Source organism: Panicum hallii, chromosome 5, assembly GCF_002211085.1.
Source record: "Panicum hallii strain FIL2 chromosome 5, PHallii_v3.1, whole genome shotgun sequence".
Lineage (NCBI taxonomy): Eukaryota > Viridiplantae > Streptophyta > Magnoliopsida > Poales > Poaceae > Panicum > Panicum hallii.
In genome coordinates, this window is record NC_038046.1 from 50,188,420 (window position 1) to 50,204,126 (window position 15,707).

The 15,707-nt window shown below is 45.5% G+C and overlaps 1 protein-coding gene and 2 pseudogenes across 1 annotated transcript; all 3 read right to left on the reverse strand.

Moving 5' to 3' along the window:
* Nucleotides 1-3,357: 3,357 nt before the first annotated feature.
* Nucleotides 3,358-4,300, reverse strand: LOC112893717 (hydrophobic protein LTI6B-like). Its single transcript, XM_025961179.1, has 3 exons — nt 3,982-4,300; nt 3,717-3,844; nt 3,358-3,602 (listed from the first exon to the last, which is right to left on the reverse strand). Exons 1-2 carry the CDS (start codon nt 4,066-4,068, stop codon nt 3,761-3,763), a joined length of 171 nt encoding a protein of 56 aa, XP_025816964.1. The 5' UTR covers nt 4,069-4,300; the 3' UTR covers nt 3,358-3,602; nt 3,717-3,760.
* A 3,994-nt stretch (nt 4,301-8,294) lies between these two features.
* LOC112896024 lies at nt 8,295-9,373 on the reverse strand (annotated as a pseudogene).
* Nucleotides 9,374-12,068: 2,695 nt separating this feature from the next.
* On the reverse strand, nt 12,069-15,339 carry LOC112892722 (annotated as a pseudogene).
* Nucleotides 15,340-15,707: the final 368 nt, after the last annotated feature.

A 15,707-nucleotide genomic window follows, 5' to 3' on the forward strand; every position in this document is an offset into this window, starting at 1 on the left:
CCGGCGCGGGCGAGGAATAGGCCGATATGGTCAATGGTGTCCTTGAGCAAGACGCCATTAATATTATCTATCGTTATATTTTTCGCTGCATATCGTACTTGGGGTTATCATAATAAACATTAAACTTTATGGTTCTTATCTCTTCTATGTTATTGTGAGCCCGAGGCTTGTATCCTTTATTGAACCTTAAAATTCAGATTTGGAACTTTCCCTTATGTCAATGTTGTAATGGTTAATGGCTTAACTTTGTATTAAAATTTGCTCTTTGTGGATCAATGGTGATGTATGAGCTTGTGACGGTACGTGCATATGCGTGATCTTAGGCATATGTTGGAGCACATACCGGGACTACCGGGTTTAATATTATTTTCGGAGAAAAGTTAAGTTGGTTCTTGGGAGTTTAGATGTGGGTTAACCCGTGGCGCGCGATTGGTGCGAGCGCGAGTTAACTCTCATCTTCATGATAAGAACCGACGGTTTCGCTTAAAATGATATTAAATTGGGCGGTTCTCACGGAATTTGTGATCCCTTCTCTGGGATCTGGAAACAGGTGGTGCTAACTGATAGGAGTGATGAAATTTGTTGGAGATGGACTGCAAAGAGAGCTTATTCGTCCTAGTCAGCTTATTTGGCATAATTCACAGGTTCCTTTTGAACTTTCCAAGGCAGACATTTGGAAGGCGCATGCAGAAGGAAAACATAAGTTTTTTGCTTGGCTCCTGATGCAAAGCAAAATCCTCACAGGTGCCAAGTTAATCAAGAGGAACTGGCCTTATGATCCAGTGTACGGATTATGTGACCAAGAACAAGAGACGGTGATGCATCTGTGCTTGGAGTGCGTCTATACGCGGGAAGTTTGGACATTGATGAAGGACTGGTCAGCAGGGCTAGTGCAAGTGCTGGAACCAGGAATGGAGATTGAAGATTGGTGGAAAAATTCCCTCAAGCATCTGCAAGGAGAGAAATCGAAGGATCTTTGAAGGAATTTCGTTGCCTGCCCCACAAGTTTTCGCTTTCATCAAGGAGGAAATTGACCTGCGGCAATCGGATTTGAGAGTACCAAGTGTACCTTAGGTTTCATAATTAGCTGTTGTTTCTATTTCGTGAGTGCGAGTCCTTTTGTTTTATGTAATATCTAGTACGCCTGTATGAACATTTGCTTCTCCTTCTTATATGATTTGGCAGCTCTCTTGCTGTGTTTTTCAAAAAAAAAAAAGAAGAGATGTGTAAGGTCGAGTTACATTTAGCCCCTCTAGGACAAATGCCATGAATAGATCAAACAGAGCACACGGTGCTTCGGTGGAACAAAGGTGCTTTTCGTAATTACTTATTATAGTCTTACAATTAATCCGACTTGCGATGAACGTTATGTTACTAGGTCTGTTAATATTCAGGAGAACAACATCTTCTCGTCCAATTTTTAAGGTGGGCAGCCCCTCAGAGGAAGACGAATTGGCAGCTCAATCATCTGCTAATACAATATCTAGGAAAATTTGCTAAAATATCATTTATATACCACGAGCGTGCACCATCATGTGTTAGAAAACCCAAAGAAGAATGCGGACCTCGTGACTCTGTGGTGCGTGGCGGCGCTCGAGACCGTAGCTGGATATAGCGGCTCTTTCTTCTTTTCCGCCACGGTCGGCTCTACTGCGGAGCAGTAGCTACGGTGCTAGTGTCGTCGACCGCAGCAGAAAGAACATCGACAATTACTCTCTGCGTCCCTAAACGAGGGTGCGTTCGTTTTTTAAGGTCTAAAGTTTAGACCCGTCACATCAAAAAGAATCTTGTCATTTAGAAGTATTAAATAAAGTCTAGTTACAAAACTAATTGCAGAACCTCAGGGCCAATTTACGAGACGAATCTAATGAGGTATATTAGACTATAATTAGCGGATGATTACTGTAGCATCACTGTGGCAAATTATGGATTAATTAGGCTCATTAAATTTGTCTCACGAATTAGCACCCATCTGTGCAAAAAGTTTTGTAATTAGACTTTATTTAATACTTCTAAATGACAAGATTCTCTTTGATATGATGGGTCTAAAGTTTAGAGGGTAGGAAACGAACACACGTAAGTATCGCTCGGAAAGCGTGTTTGCAAGACAAACAGGCTTCCGACCGATAGGGACAGAGGAATTAAGGGGCTGTTTGGAGTGCCGCCTAACCCGCCACGGCGTGCCTAACTTGTGGCGCTCAAAACGACCGCCACACCTGCGGCGGAAAAAGTGTGACGTGCTGTGGCGGGTTAGGCCGCACTCCAAACGGCCCCTGAGCTGCTAGCGTCCGAGCTGTCACGGAACACAACCACGCAGGCCGAAGCTTGCAAGCGCACGGCCCACGATGACGTAGCTTCAACTATTTTTTTATTGGACACCTTTCTTTCTTCTTTTTTCATTCGCTCGCCGCAAGCCTTGTCCAACCGATAGAAAGCGCTGACGTTTGTAGATTCGTGTGCAGATAAGGATTTGAAAAAAAAGTCCGTACTTCCAAAAACCTTGATTATGCTTAAATTATATATTTTCTAATACATTTATTTTTCTCAGAACATTTGTTCCAGAATGTTTTTGTCTTGTTTCAGGAATAATTTGTTTTGTCACGAACATTTTTTATTTTCTACAAAATATTTTTATTTCTTATTTATAATATTTTATTTTGTTCAAGAATGATTTCTATTTCTGAGAGTGGAACAACCTTCGTAATAATATTGTCGTGGCTTCACCATTAAATTGTTTCAACTAGAAAACTATCTGAATATATTTGAGTATGGTCTAATTTTGAAAATTCGATCATAAACAATATAATGATGCAACTGGAATTTAACGTAAACAAGCAATTTATGACATACGATTTTTTTTTGCCTACCGACTACACAGTGCTAATCTTTTCGTTTCTCACTACGTGGGCTGTCTCGAGATTTTCCTCTCCTCTATGTGCGGGCCGCTGTCCGCCTTCCGCGACACCACAGCAGCCCATCGCGCACGATACGAATAGAAGCCCACGAGAGGATCGCTCGCATTTAACGTTTGGGCATGCGTGGGCCACACCCTCATTGTTCATATGGGCCTCTTTTTCTCGTCCAGCCCAGTCCAAAGCTGTGAAGAAGCTGCTAAAGTTCTTCTCTCTTGCAGCATGATTATTTCCCCCCTAGTCTTCAAGTTGTGACGGATGGTGATTTGAAATTATAAACGTCGTGATCTGTCCAGCTGGGCTATGACGCGTAGCGCATTAATCAGCAATGACGGGATTGTTGACTAATAGCGGACGGACCCCGTGATTACGAAGCAAAAGGTTCCAGCCGAGCCTTATCGAGTGCCTCGGCTGGGCTGAGCTTTGAGGACGACAGCAAGGAAAGTAGCACACCCTCCCAAAGGCAATCATACATGCATCTTGCAGAATGATACTACAATTTCAACTGAACAACAAGATATGGATCGGGGGTTCGTCGAACATCGGTTTTGCTACGGTTTCAGATGAAACATTGCACAGGCTACATACAGTCGTAGTACATACATAACACGAACAGGAAAGCTCGACTGGGTTGTTGTTGGACAACTGGTAGATCTCCAAACGGCACAGCACATCATCCGGCACCGGTTCCTGCATCCAGGTATTCAGCAGCTAGATAGCGTAAAGAGACTGCAGCTTATATTACATGGCTGCATCGACCTAGCTGGTTGCAGAAATTAAAGAATTTAACCCTGAGCATCTCACCTCCGGGCCGAGCTGTTGTTGTTGCTGTGCTGATATCGTTACTACTATTTGGTGATGGCGTAGACCGCGTAGATGATCCCCGGGAGGTAGCCGAGGAAGGTGAGCAGGAGGCAGAGCCAGAACTCGAGCTGCAGCCGGCGATCGGATTAATTAATCAGTCTATGGCTTCAGATCGATCAGGTCGATGCAGAGTGTATTATTACTCAGATAGATAAAGTGGCTATAATTACATCAGAGGCCAGCTGGAGTGGCAGGCACAGCGTACCTTGCAGCCGAACTTGAGGAAGACGCCGAGCGGGGGGAGGATGATGGCGATGAGGATGTCGAAGCAGTTCGCCGTGCCCTCCGACATGGTTGCTCTCCTATCCGAACGGCAAGAAGCGAGGTGGCTCCGGTCGATCCCTTTTCTTTCTTCCCTACGCTGCTTGGTTCGTGTGTGTCAAACACTGAATCCTCTATATATGCGCAGCAGCCACGGGCGCGACCTTTGGCCACAGGTTGGAATGAGTGGAAATAGGTGGCCGGAGGGCCGTCGTGTGTCTGGCTGTTTTGACCGGTGCGAGCGAGCGATGGCTTCGTGGTAGGTTTGGGGGTGTGCGTTTGGTTGAGTTCAGCGAGGATTTATTGGTATACGTGGTTGAGTGTTTCATCCATTGTTCCGAAGATTGATAGAAGCAACTGTGGCGGCCGGGAGCGGAGACTGGGAGCGCGACAGCCTCGTCATTTTGCGGCTTCAGCTACAAAGCGATAGCTGGCGATAGCAACCTCACACCTAGAGATCATGACTACGCGACCCCGATGATTACCATGGTTTTCGAGACCCTGTTTTTTCTAAACGAATTACAAAGAAGAGCCGCCGATTATATTAAAAGCTAAAAAATTCAGATTGGATAGGAACAACGATACCTGCCGTTAGATTGGGACATCAACACAAATCGCATCACTCAGCTCAAAAGAAAGAAAAAATAAACTATACTCGTCCGGTTAGTTTGTTACATCAACACGGGTAATACTCAAACTCAAAACCGCTAAAGCCGACCGGTTGGATTGGTACATCAACACAGCCGCACAACTCCACACGACAACGGCAGCCGGACCAAAAGTCTTATCGTGGCGCCCTCACTCTCATGTAGTTGCCGAAACCTCCCGACGTGGCCCCTCGTCGACAGAGACTTGAGAGAAAACAGACCGCACTCCACCAAGGCCACCGCTATGCAGGACCCTTTGTTTTAGTGCAGCTGCAACAACAAACTCCACCTAACACGGTGATACCAACAGATCCGGACCTCTCGCAGGCTGCCTCGCAGTTGCCACCACGATAGCACAAACGCGCAGGGGCCTCGCAGCGCCCCCCATTGGGCTCCACCTCGCTCTCATCGCCTCGAAGAAAACACCGCACTTGGAGATCTCGCCACGTCCGCCACAGTACTCCATGTCACAGATCCGTTTCTTTTGTCGCCATCAGAATGGAGGGTAATGCTGCCCCACTTCCTAAGGTCCCCATCGAACAGCCAAACCGCCACCGCAAGCCAACTTCGCCTCGTCGCTCCACCCACGCGCATAGCAGCCGCTACCATGGCAGGAAGCCAAGGATGTCGCTTGCGCCGTCTTCCAATGATGTACCGCACCGGAGTAGCTCCAGCATAGCTGAGCCATCCGTCGCAATCCGCTGCAAGCCTGATCGTCCCACGTTGTCGATGCCGCAAGCGTCCTCTTCTGACACAGTCCCACCCCGCAATAACAGCCACCACTAAGTAGCGCCAGCCGCCGCATTCCGCTGCAAACAGCCAACCCGACAAATATACGGCAACCCCTTGCCGCCACCACAACTGCGAATGCCTTCACGTAAGCTTGGCAAGCCCCGTCAAACTCCCCCTCTTGCACCAAGCTGCCGCCACCGACTGCAGTCTCCTAAGGCCATCAACGTCGCCGATATTACCACGAGCCGAGTTGGATCTCTATAAAGGACGCCTCCAAGGAGGGCTCGACGCCAGTGGCACTGCCGTCGCTCGTCCAGGATCTGAACAGGGCTTTCACCCAAAGAACCTCCTACAGTGGGGGTGAAGCTTTAAAATAACACCCCCAACATGGACAACGACGCCTAAAGGCGCCGCCGCCATCGCCGACAGCAAGATTGCCGGCAAGGCTTTCGCCCGGGGCATCCCAACCCAAGCCACTGCATGCACCTAGCCCGACAACACCGGGTCCACTACCATGGCAAACCACCAGGCTCGGCGCTGCTGCCGTGTCTCCGCATCCGTTGCCAATACACACCCCACGCGGATCTCCAACCTTGCTGCCGCACGCACACAGCCTCCCGGACCGCTGTCGACACCTTCTCCCACACACCAACTGCCGCCGTAGCTCCTCCATGCGTCGCCCCCCCCCCTTCGCCGCCTCCTAGCGGCCTCCTCGCCGCGCGCACCTCCACTTGCGCCTTGCCAACCGCAGTTAAGCCTCCAGGAGTTCGCCGACTTACAGCCGGCTCCCACGCACGCCGCCCACAAGCTGCTGCTGTTGGGGCCGCCGATGCAGGCCGGCTCCCACGCACGCCGCCCGCCTGCCGCAGCCGAAGGTCGTCAACCACAGCCACCGCCAGCCTGACCGGCCAATTTCTACAATGCTGTCGAGCTAGCCAGATCCAGGCGCCGGCACACCGAATCCGCCCTCCCCAAGTGTGGATCTGGCTGCTGCTGCGCATCTCCGTCGTCGGCTGCCACAAGAAGAGGGAGAACTCCTCCACGAGATGGCCAGACGTGAAGGCCCTTCTACCGCCGTCCTCGTGGCCGCCCGGGCTGCCCGCCTCAGGAGGCGGCAAGGCGAGAGGAGGGAGGAGGTGAGGTGGGTGGCGGCGTAGGTGTGTCGCCGTCCATGTCAAAAAAAAGACTACTAGATAGTACCCCCTGTATTAGTTTAGGCCTTGTGGTCTTGTTTTCGAGACCCAGTGAATGCTACCGTAGTAACGTATATGTTTTTCTTTTCTTTTTTGAGGTGTTTATTCATCTCGGGATTTCCTGTAAGAAAAAAGGCTGAGGAAAACACTGAGAGTCCTGGCCAACCGCGTCGCTGCCGCAAGTTGAGCAGAACCTTGCCCCATCCGATCCATTCCCAGACGAGCACGGAAGCTACTTCCGTTCAAGTTGGTTGGACGACTACGACCGGCGCCAGCATTTAAGCTTGTACTAGCTCCATAGTGGAACGGAGGGAGTACGTGACATCAATTCAAATGCACAGCCTACTATGGAATTGGAGGGATTAAAACTGCGGGGACGGGAAAAACCTGATTATAAGTTTATAACTGTTGAGAGACTAGTATTGGGATTGTAGAAGATTAATCGGATTAGGATAGTAATAATTACAAGAGGTCGAAGGCGCTTCTTCAAAAAGTCATCTCTCTTAAAGCGCCTCCCTGGATCGTACCTGCTCTGGCAGCGAGGAGATATCAACCTACGGAAGGCAACCCCCGAGGGGGACTTGCCATATTAATTTTTTTCCCCTGGGTTGCCTCTCCCGCCAGGGGTCCTATTCCCTGACACCATTTGGGAATTAGGGGAGCGAAAAGGGGATATTCAAAAATATGTCTCGCAAATTCAACAGAAAATAGAGAAAATTTCAGAAAACGACAATAACACAATATCTCATAATGGATCATCACAAGACCACAATAGCTCACCAATACTTAAATTATAGTCCTCCAGCTCACACACCAATATATTACATAGACGCCAGTAGCATAAAAAAGGACAAATAGTAGGTGCATGTATATAAAAATTGACAGACAGGAGGAGCAAAATCTAGCTATGATCTTGAACGTTTCTCAGATGCTAATGATGAAGGCCAATTTTCTCTGATCATGTGTTGCTGCCGCCAAGTCCTCTACAAGTAACACAAAAAAATGATGAGTTACAAGAATATGCAGCAAAACAGTGTGAAGTGTCATGCTTGCTACACATTTCATATGATGAACTGGTGAGTTGCATGTATATCTCCCTTATCTTTCTACAAATAAAATGGTCAAAACAAGAGGCTCAGTCACCTCTATCACAAGATAAAAAAGGTTGAGACATACTGCACATATAGCACTCTATTCTAGAGAGCTATTAGCAAACCTGATTATAGCCATTCTAGAGAGAGCTATTAGCAAACCTGATTATAGCCATTGTAGAGAGAGCTATTAGCAAATGTATTATACTTATTAGTTATGCATTAAAACTGAACTAAACTGAACTCTGGTGCATCAAAATACCTCTACAAAGTTTACTTTAATACTGAGACACATAAATGTACATGCACCAGAATTTTTTATTGTATTCCCAAGCACACCTGCAAGAGCAGGCAGCAACAGATGCAACAGACACGACAATAGAGTCTAGTGGGTGAGGAAACAACAATGTCACCTTCCTGATGACCAGCAATGTCACTCCATGGAAGATGCTCCAGCACCAAAAGCACTGCCACCACCATGGCCAAAGCTAGGTATGTTACCCTGAACAAACAAAAAAAAATTCTGCAGTTTTAGTCAAAGTAAAACGAATACATTTACCAAATAAGCAGAGCTAGTTATCAGCATGTTAGATATACCTGAGAAATTTTTTTCTTCAACCAAAAAAGCCGGACCTTTTGGTTTTTGGTGCCCACAAATATTTGCCCATTCATTTCAGATTGGAATAGCTCATTACAATCCACCTTCTGCTCATCAGTTAGTTCTTCAATGGCGTCCACAATGTCAATGCACTTCTGAACAGAATAGTCATCTTCACATTTCTTCTTCTCATTGAGCTCCTTTATAGTTTTTTCAATCTGGTCTTTCCTGAACTCAATGTAGTCTCCAAGTCTTGTTGCCATTTGACTTTACTTTCGTTTCTTGCCACTGACACCTTCTACATCCTCTAAACTTTGATTTGTTGCAGCAGATTGAACTTCAGTGCTCTCTATGCCATCAAGACCAGAATTGAATGGATTTCTACTAGGTGCTGTGTTATGGGTGCTTTGCTCTGAGATACTTCTTTGAGGTGTAGGATCAACTTGCTGCTGAGTTCTTTGAGGTGCAGGTTCACTAGATGTAAAATTTAAATCCCCTGTGGCAATACTTCCTATTGTACAAGTGAATTATTAAACAAGTGAATAGCAACAAGTGAATTACTTAATTGTAGGCCAGATAAAAGTATTACCTTCATACAATGATTCCAAGCTGTTAAATAAAGGAAAAGCCTTCTTGCGGAACTTGCTGACTTTAGGATTATCCTATTTGAACACAACAAAACATATGATTAGTACTTAGAATCAGAATAGACCCCTCAAGATTCGAAACTAAATCAATTTTTGATTAGTACTTACATCTATCAACTTCGCCCAAATTTTGGGTTCAGCATTGATCATACCCAAAGTGTCATTCCAGCCAACACCACTTTTTCTAGCTTCTCGTATTATCCTATAGTTCCCCTTTAATTCTTTCTCCTTTTCTTGTACTTGCTGCTTTGTGAAGTTTGCGTTAGGAAACATTTCATTGAATTTGTTGGTAATATATCTCCAACCTTCTGCTGTCCAACCGTTCTGTCCCCTCAGCTTATGGGGATGTTGACAAGCGTCTGCATTGTTTCAACAAGTCCTTTCTCATAAGTGTAGCTCCACGTAGCCCTTGAACTTTCTGTTAACATGGCTATTAGAAATAAAGGATGTATCAGCTGGTGATCACCATTAGTCCAAACATTAGAACTTCCTCATAAGATACAAAGGCAGATTACATTACATAGAGAAAATATTACATGCCATAGAGTATACATTACATTACAAGAACCACACATAAGCATCAACTAATTATTGTTCATCAACTAATTATTATAGATATCAAACCATATTTAGAAGCAAACTAAAAAACTTTATAATATATAAATGGGGACGTGCAGTTCTGAAAATATAGCAGTGCAAGTAACTACTAGTCTACTACTTAGCGGCTGCTCATGTCATACCATGTTCTTGCAGTTAAACACATCAAGTTAAACACATCAAGTAATGGGCCCACCAAATATCTAAACATGGTCAGATGAAATTCTACAAATACCATTTGATTCAAAACCAAATATCAAAACTTGAGAACCAAACTCTAGTTGCCACAAATGTGCCAAGTAGCAAAATCAGCAATCCAGTTATAATTTACAGATAGCAAGCTCTGACCTACGAAATCTGTCCCTTGAGCATACAGTCACACACACTAATTCATCACTCTCCCTTTACCCTGTCAGGTGACAATCTGGATTGCTGAACTCACTTGTTTTGTTTGATCAAAATTTCCATGTCTCACTTCACCAAAAAAGAAATGAAACAGAGCTAGGCATATTCCAAACATGAAAGTAGACCACACATCCGTACACAAAAAATCAATAAACTTCATTTTTAAGAGATTAAACCAGAGGTTATGTAACAACTAACAAACCGAGATCTACAAGAACTTGCATATCAGTAGTAGAAAACCCTAGGTGCTAAGAGAGGAGGAGGAGGAGGAGGAGAGGAACACCTTCTTGGCCGCGGCGCTGACGAGGGGCGGTGACGACGCGGCGGCTGGACGGGGAGACGGACGAGCGGCGCTGGACGGGGAGGCAGACGACGGCAGCTGGACAGGGAGGAGACGGAGGAGAGGCCGGAAGGAGATGGAGGGCGGCGCGGCCTTGACGGGAAGGCGGAGGGCGGCGTGACCTTGACGGGGAGGGTGGCGCGGCTTGAACGCCTCGACTCGGTAGGTGGAGGCGCTCGGCTTGGACGGGGAGGCGGAGGCGCTCGCGCCGCGGTGAGGATAACGATGTCAATGGGTACTAAACCTACGGGTTTTGCCATCCCAAACCCATACGCACCGGACTAAGTTCCAGTTTGGCACAGCTGAAAGTGTTAGTTAGTGGCTAGCTGGTCAGAGAAGCAGCCTGTTAAAAAAGTAGCTGGTCACAGAAGTTAAATGTTTGGCAGATTACTTATTGAATGGGCCGAAATCCTGTCAGAAGTGAGAAATGACTGAAATACCCTTACTGTTTACTGAATACATGTATTTCTTATATACAGATATATATTTATTTATTTTTACAACAAAATAACAATAGAATTATTAACAACACAAATATATCATAAAATTAATTATAAATTACTCTTAAATAAGATAATGATAACTTAATTATAAATTAGATAATAGAGTGTCGTTACATTATTTTTTTTGCGCAAATTATATTATCAATATTCTCCAGCCAATGCTTGCGCAATAGCACCTTGTACATCTCCCATATCTTCCTCATCACCAACATAACTAGTAGTAGTTCCCGCATCCCCATCAACATATATCTCATCAGATGCAAGTGTATCAAAGTCATTATCACTCAAATTGCTATCTCTAATAAAGTTGTGCAACGTCATGCAAGTAATTATAATATTTAATTGCTTCTCCATTGAGTAGCTCGGCATTTTTAAAAGAATGCGCCATTTCATTTTCAGCACCCCAAATGAACGCTCAATAACATTTCTAAGCGATGAGTGATCATGGTTGAACAACTCATTCAACCCAATTGGTTGGCCAGCATTTTGAAATTCTGTGATGTGGTACTTTTGACCTTTATAAGGTGCTAGATAGCCCTTTCTATTTGGATAACCTGAGTCAACAAGATAGTACTTCTCGTCGGGAGGATGTGGAAAATTATTTTTGTATTTATTGAACACAGTGTCCCTCCATATGCTAGTATCATGAGCGGACCCAGGCCATCCCACTACCACAAATGTGAATCTCATATCAAAATCACAAACAGCCATAACATTCTGACTGCAATATCCATGTCGATTCATATGCACTGCCTGCTCAGATGGTGGAACAATGACTTCAATATGTGTTCCATCTATTGCACCTATGCAATTTCTGAAATGAGGTCAGGATCTATGCTCTCAGATTTTTGGATGCACCACAGCAAAGGTCTCATCTATGGGTTTGATATTTTTAGCAGCCAAAAGATTCACAGCTTCTAAGACATCATTGAACCTCCTATTAGCAGTTTCTAAAGAATATGAAAAAATATGCTTTGCTTGCCGAACTGATTGAGGTGCACCACACATCCATAAGAACATACCAAGTGCTTCTATCGAGCACATCTCATCTGAGGATGTCAAACTATAATTGTTAACTAATTCCTCATGCAAGCAATAGAACACTAACCTTCCCATTCTAAACATGTTATAGCAGCTCTCTTCATTATTGAGTTGCCTCTGAACAAATTGATAACCTGATTCTTGTGGCACTTTTCTTGGCTTCTTTTCAGATGAAGATATCCCACAATCAAGCATTGCATAAGCTGCTATTGCTGCTACTTCGTACATCCAACCACTTGATTCACTTGAATTACTTGCCATTTCAGAATCATTAGACTCACTTGAAGTGAAAGCCATCTGTACAGATAACTGAAAGCCATATGTCAAAGTTCAAAATTCAAAACTGGTTCAGCATACAACACACTAAATTAAAGGTACAATACACATGATAATTTGGAAATACAATACACTAGTAATCTCTAGCGTTTCTTCCTCTCCTCCCAAGTCCTCTTAAGCCATGCAAGCTTCTCTTCAGGGGTTTTAAGAGTGACAAACACATCTCTAAATTCCTTTTTGATGAGGAGTTGCGTGGCATAAAAATATTCATCACTTCCTTCACATGCCCCAGCTTCAATGACTGATTGCAACATTTCTGCTATCTCTTGCCTAACATGATCAGTAGGTGAAGAAGTTGCAGAGCTTGAACTAGCTTTCTCCACAAATGAGTCCACAAAACGCTTGAACTGCATATCTCTAAAATTTTTCTTCCCCTTCTTTGGAGATTTATAAGCAGCACCTCTTTTCGCAGGTTGTTTTTCAGCAGGACTTGGATGTACCTCTTGGACATCATCACTACCATTATCCTTATCATTACAATTTCTATTTCCATTACCATTACCATTACCAGCTGACCCCTCTCTTGCACCTGAAGCCACAGCATTTGCATTGGTGTAGGACGCACCACTAAACATGATTTCAACATCTTCTTCGTTATCCAAAGGGACAAATCTAAATTTTTTGCACAACGGCATGGCCTGAAACACAAAAACTCTATGAGTTTGTATTATCATACAACAACATAATGAGATATACAACAAAATCAAATACAAGGTTGCTTACACCAATTTTTTCTTCCCACCAATCATCACTAGCCGCAATTGTACCGGTCTTTGGGTCTCTTCCCAATCCAGACACACTAAAAAGTAGTGTCTTCCATGTGGTAAAATCAGCTTTCAGGTTTTTCATTTGAACATGGGTGTAATTCCTACCTGTCCGTTCATTGAATTGGCTAATAAGGTTGGCGTAACCTTTGTTGTTCAAACAACCTTGTGGTCTGTTATTTGCCAAGACTTGTTCCATACATATCTCATTAAAAATTTTTGCGGCATTTGCATCCCATTGTGCATTGGGTTTACTAGTCTTTGGCATTGGCATGTTCTCCATCTATGCATTCAACAAATTCAACAAAGGAATTCACTCTCAAGTTTATCACCAGCAGCTATAAATTTATCATCACAACTTACAAAATCTAGCTTAACTGAACCATCATTGGTTATCATTTTCTGGATCCAGAACACAACCATAGTGTATGCATTCAACAGGGCCAATACCTTCACACAGATCGGTTGAGGGAGGAGCACAGGAGGCTGCAGCGTCGAAGATCGTCGCAGGGGGCGGCGCGTGGCTCGGTGAAGACCGTCGCAGGGGCGGCGCGTGGCTCGACGCAGCCCGGAGCAGGGGGCGGCGCTGGCTCGGCGCAGGCCGAAGCAGGGGGCGGTGCAGGCCGGCGCAGGGGCCGGCGCGGGGGGCGGCGCAGACCGTTGCGGGGGCCGGCGCGAGGGGCCCGGCGGGGGCGGCGCAGGGGGGGGCACCGGTGGGGGTCGGCGTAGACCGGCACGGGGGCGGCGCAGGGTCAGGCCGCCTGGGTTCTCCCAACCCGAGCTCGTCGCCATCTTCGGTCACGGGCACGGGAGAAATTGGATTGGGGAAGAGAGATGGGTGGAGAGGGAGGTAGCCCTATTTGTTCGATGGCAAACGCGGGTAATTTTGATGAACTGTGAGGGGAGTTAGACCGCACAAGCTGTGGAAGCTGGTCCGCTCCCGCTGCTCGTTCCACGTGCGTTTCCTGAAGGAGGTCCGCAAGCGCTGGTGGGGGAAGAGGTCCAGAAACGGAGCGTTTAGCCAGCCTGCAGTTTAAAATTGCTCAGAAGCTAGCCCAGAAGCTGTCCCAAACAAGCCCTAAAAGTGTACCCATACCCGCCTATGAGTATGATCCTGAACCCATACCCATACCCACGTGGTAACGAGTACCCGCGGGTATCCCATACCCACCAGTTAACAATCAATCATTTCAGCATAAGTGAAGTGAAAAAGAGAACTTGTGCATAACATATTAACAGCATGTGCATACTAAGAGGGTTGACTTCCTAACCTTCTTTTCTATTTTCAAATATTCCTCTTCAAGAGACGTACCGATGCACGCAGGTTTGTCTTGTCCAAAGCTTTATCATCTCCTCGTTCTGTAGCCTTTTCCCTGCAAGACAAATAGAAATCAATAAGTATAGAAAGTAGAATAGGCTAATAAGTAATAAACCAGCAAGAAGACCACATTCAGTGAATGGCGCCATAGTCTAAGTTGCTGCCGTAAATTTTGCTCCAGAACAAAATAGTCTAGCAACCCCACGGTGCAGCAAATATTCAGCACATGAATTTGTATATATCATACCTGGTGCAAATACATACAGCATCACCTATCAGGTATCCAAAGAAAAAGCACACGAAAGACTCAACCTAAAATGTCAAGCTTACTTAGCTTTGGAGAACCACATTTGCTGGAACAATCCAAGAGATGCAAGAATGCTACCACCAGTCCAAACACTGCATATTAAGTTCCAAAAAATTCTAAACTTATAAAGAACCACATAATAGATTAAAGAGTAATGTGAGCACATAACTACATGAAGCGTCCCCCCATCAGGGAAGACTTAAAAGTGATGCTTTATCAGTCCCAGGAGGCTGATAACACTTTTATTACATCAGATGGTACATCACCGTACAACTCTACGCGGTAATGGGCAGTGAAGCGCCACTATCGCGAGGATTACAACTAAAACCCACACTACTACACTAGCTACGAAAAGAGGGTCATCAGAGTCTTGCGCCATGCGGAACTCCAACAGTGGCCCTAACCACAGGCAAGACTGGGTGCAGGACGAAACCCTACTCGACGTCTTCGGGGAGGTAGTCTGGATCTTCTGCTGTAAAAAGGTAGAATGGGGTGAGTACAAACGTACTCAGCAAGTCCAATCACACCCACGGAGGGGGGGTATAACAGAAATCAATACACAGGACAATCCAAGGATAAGGTTATGGTTCATTTGCGGAAAACTCGGTTGTATGCAAAGGTTCGTTTAAAAATATTTTCAAAACAAGTTTTCTAGTACCAAGGAGCACATGATGTTGACTCACACAAAATCCAGTTTCTAAGCTGCTACCGGACTCCCCGTCCGCCGTAGCACACGACGCAACTGCCGGACACTTTCCACATAACCCACCTCAGTCCAGCCATTCCCAGAGAGAAACACTAGTTATGTGACCACACCATAACTTGCACAATACCGTGGGCACAGCTATTCGAATAGATTTTAACTCTGCAGAGGTGTGCAACTTTACCCACAGGTGGGGTACCACAGCACGATCACCTTAGTGTCGGTGCAGATCCCAACAAAGCCGTTACCCACCTTAGCTAGACCTGACTAGCCACCACGGGATCCATCAAGGGGTCATTCGACCTATCTCCGAGGTTTAACCGGGGCATAAGTCACACAGAGCTTATCCCTTCTCCTTGATCACCCGTTGCTTTCAGCCCTCCTGATGGCTATTAGTCTAACTAGTGGGATTTATGCTAAGCCGTTGCCCATACAACGGTCAAGTGGT

Coding starts and splice junctions, on each gene's coding strand:
- LOC112893717 (XM_025961179.1), bottom strand. CDS start 4,068: ATGTCGGAGGGCACGGCGAACTGCTTCGACATCCTCATCGCCATCATC. Junction 3,845..3,981: donor TCCTCAAGTTCGGCTGCAAG/GTACGCTGTGCC, acceptor CGCCGGCTGCAG/CTCGAGTTCTGGCTCTGCCT.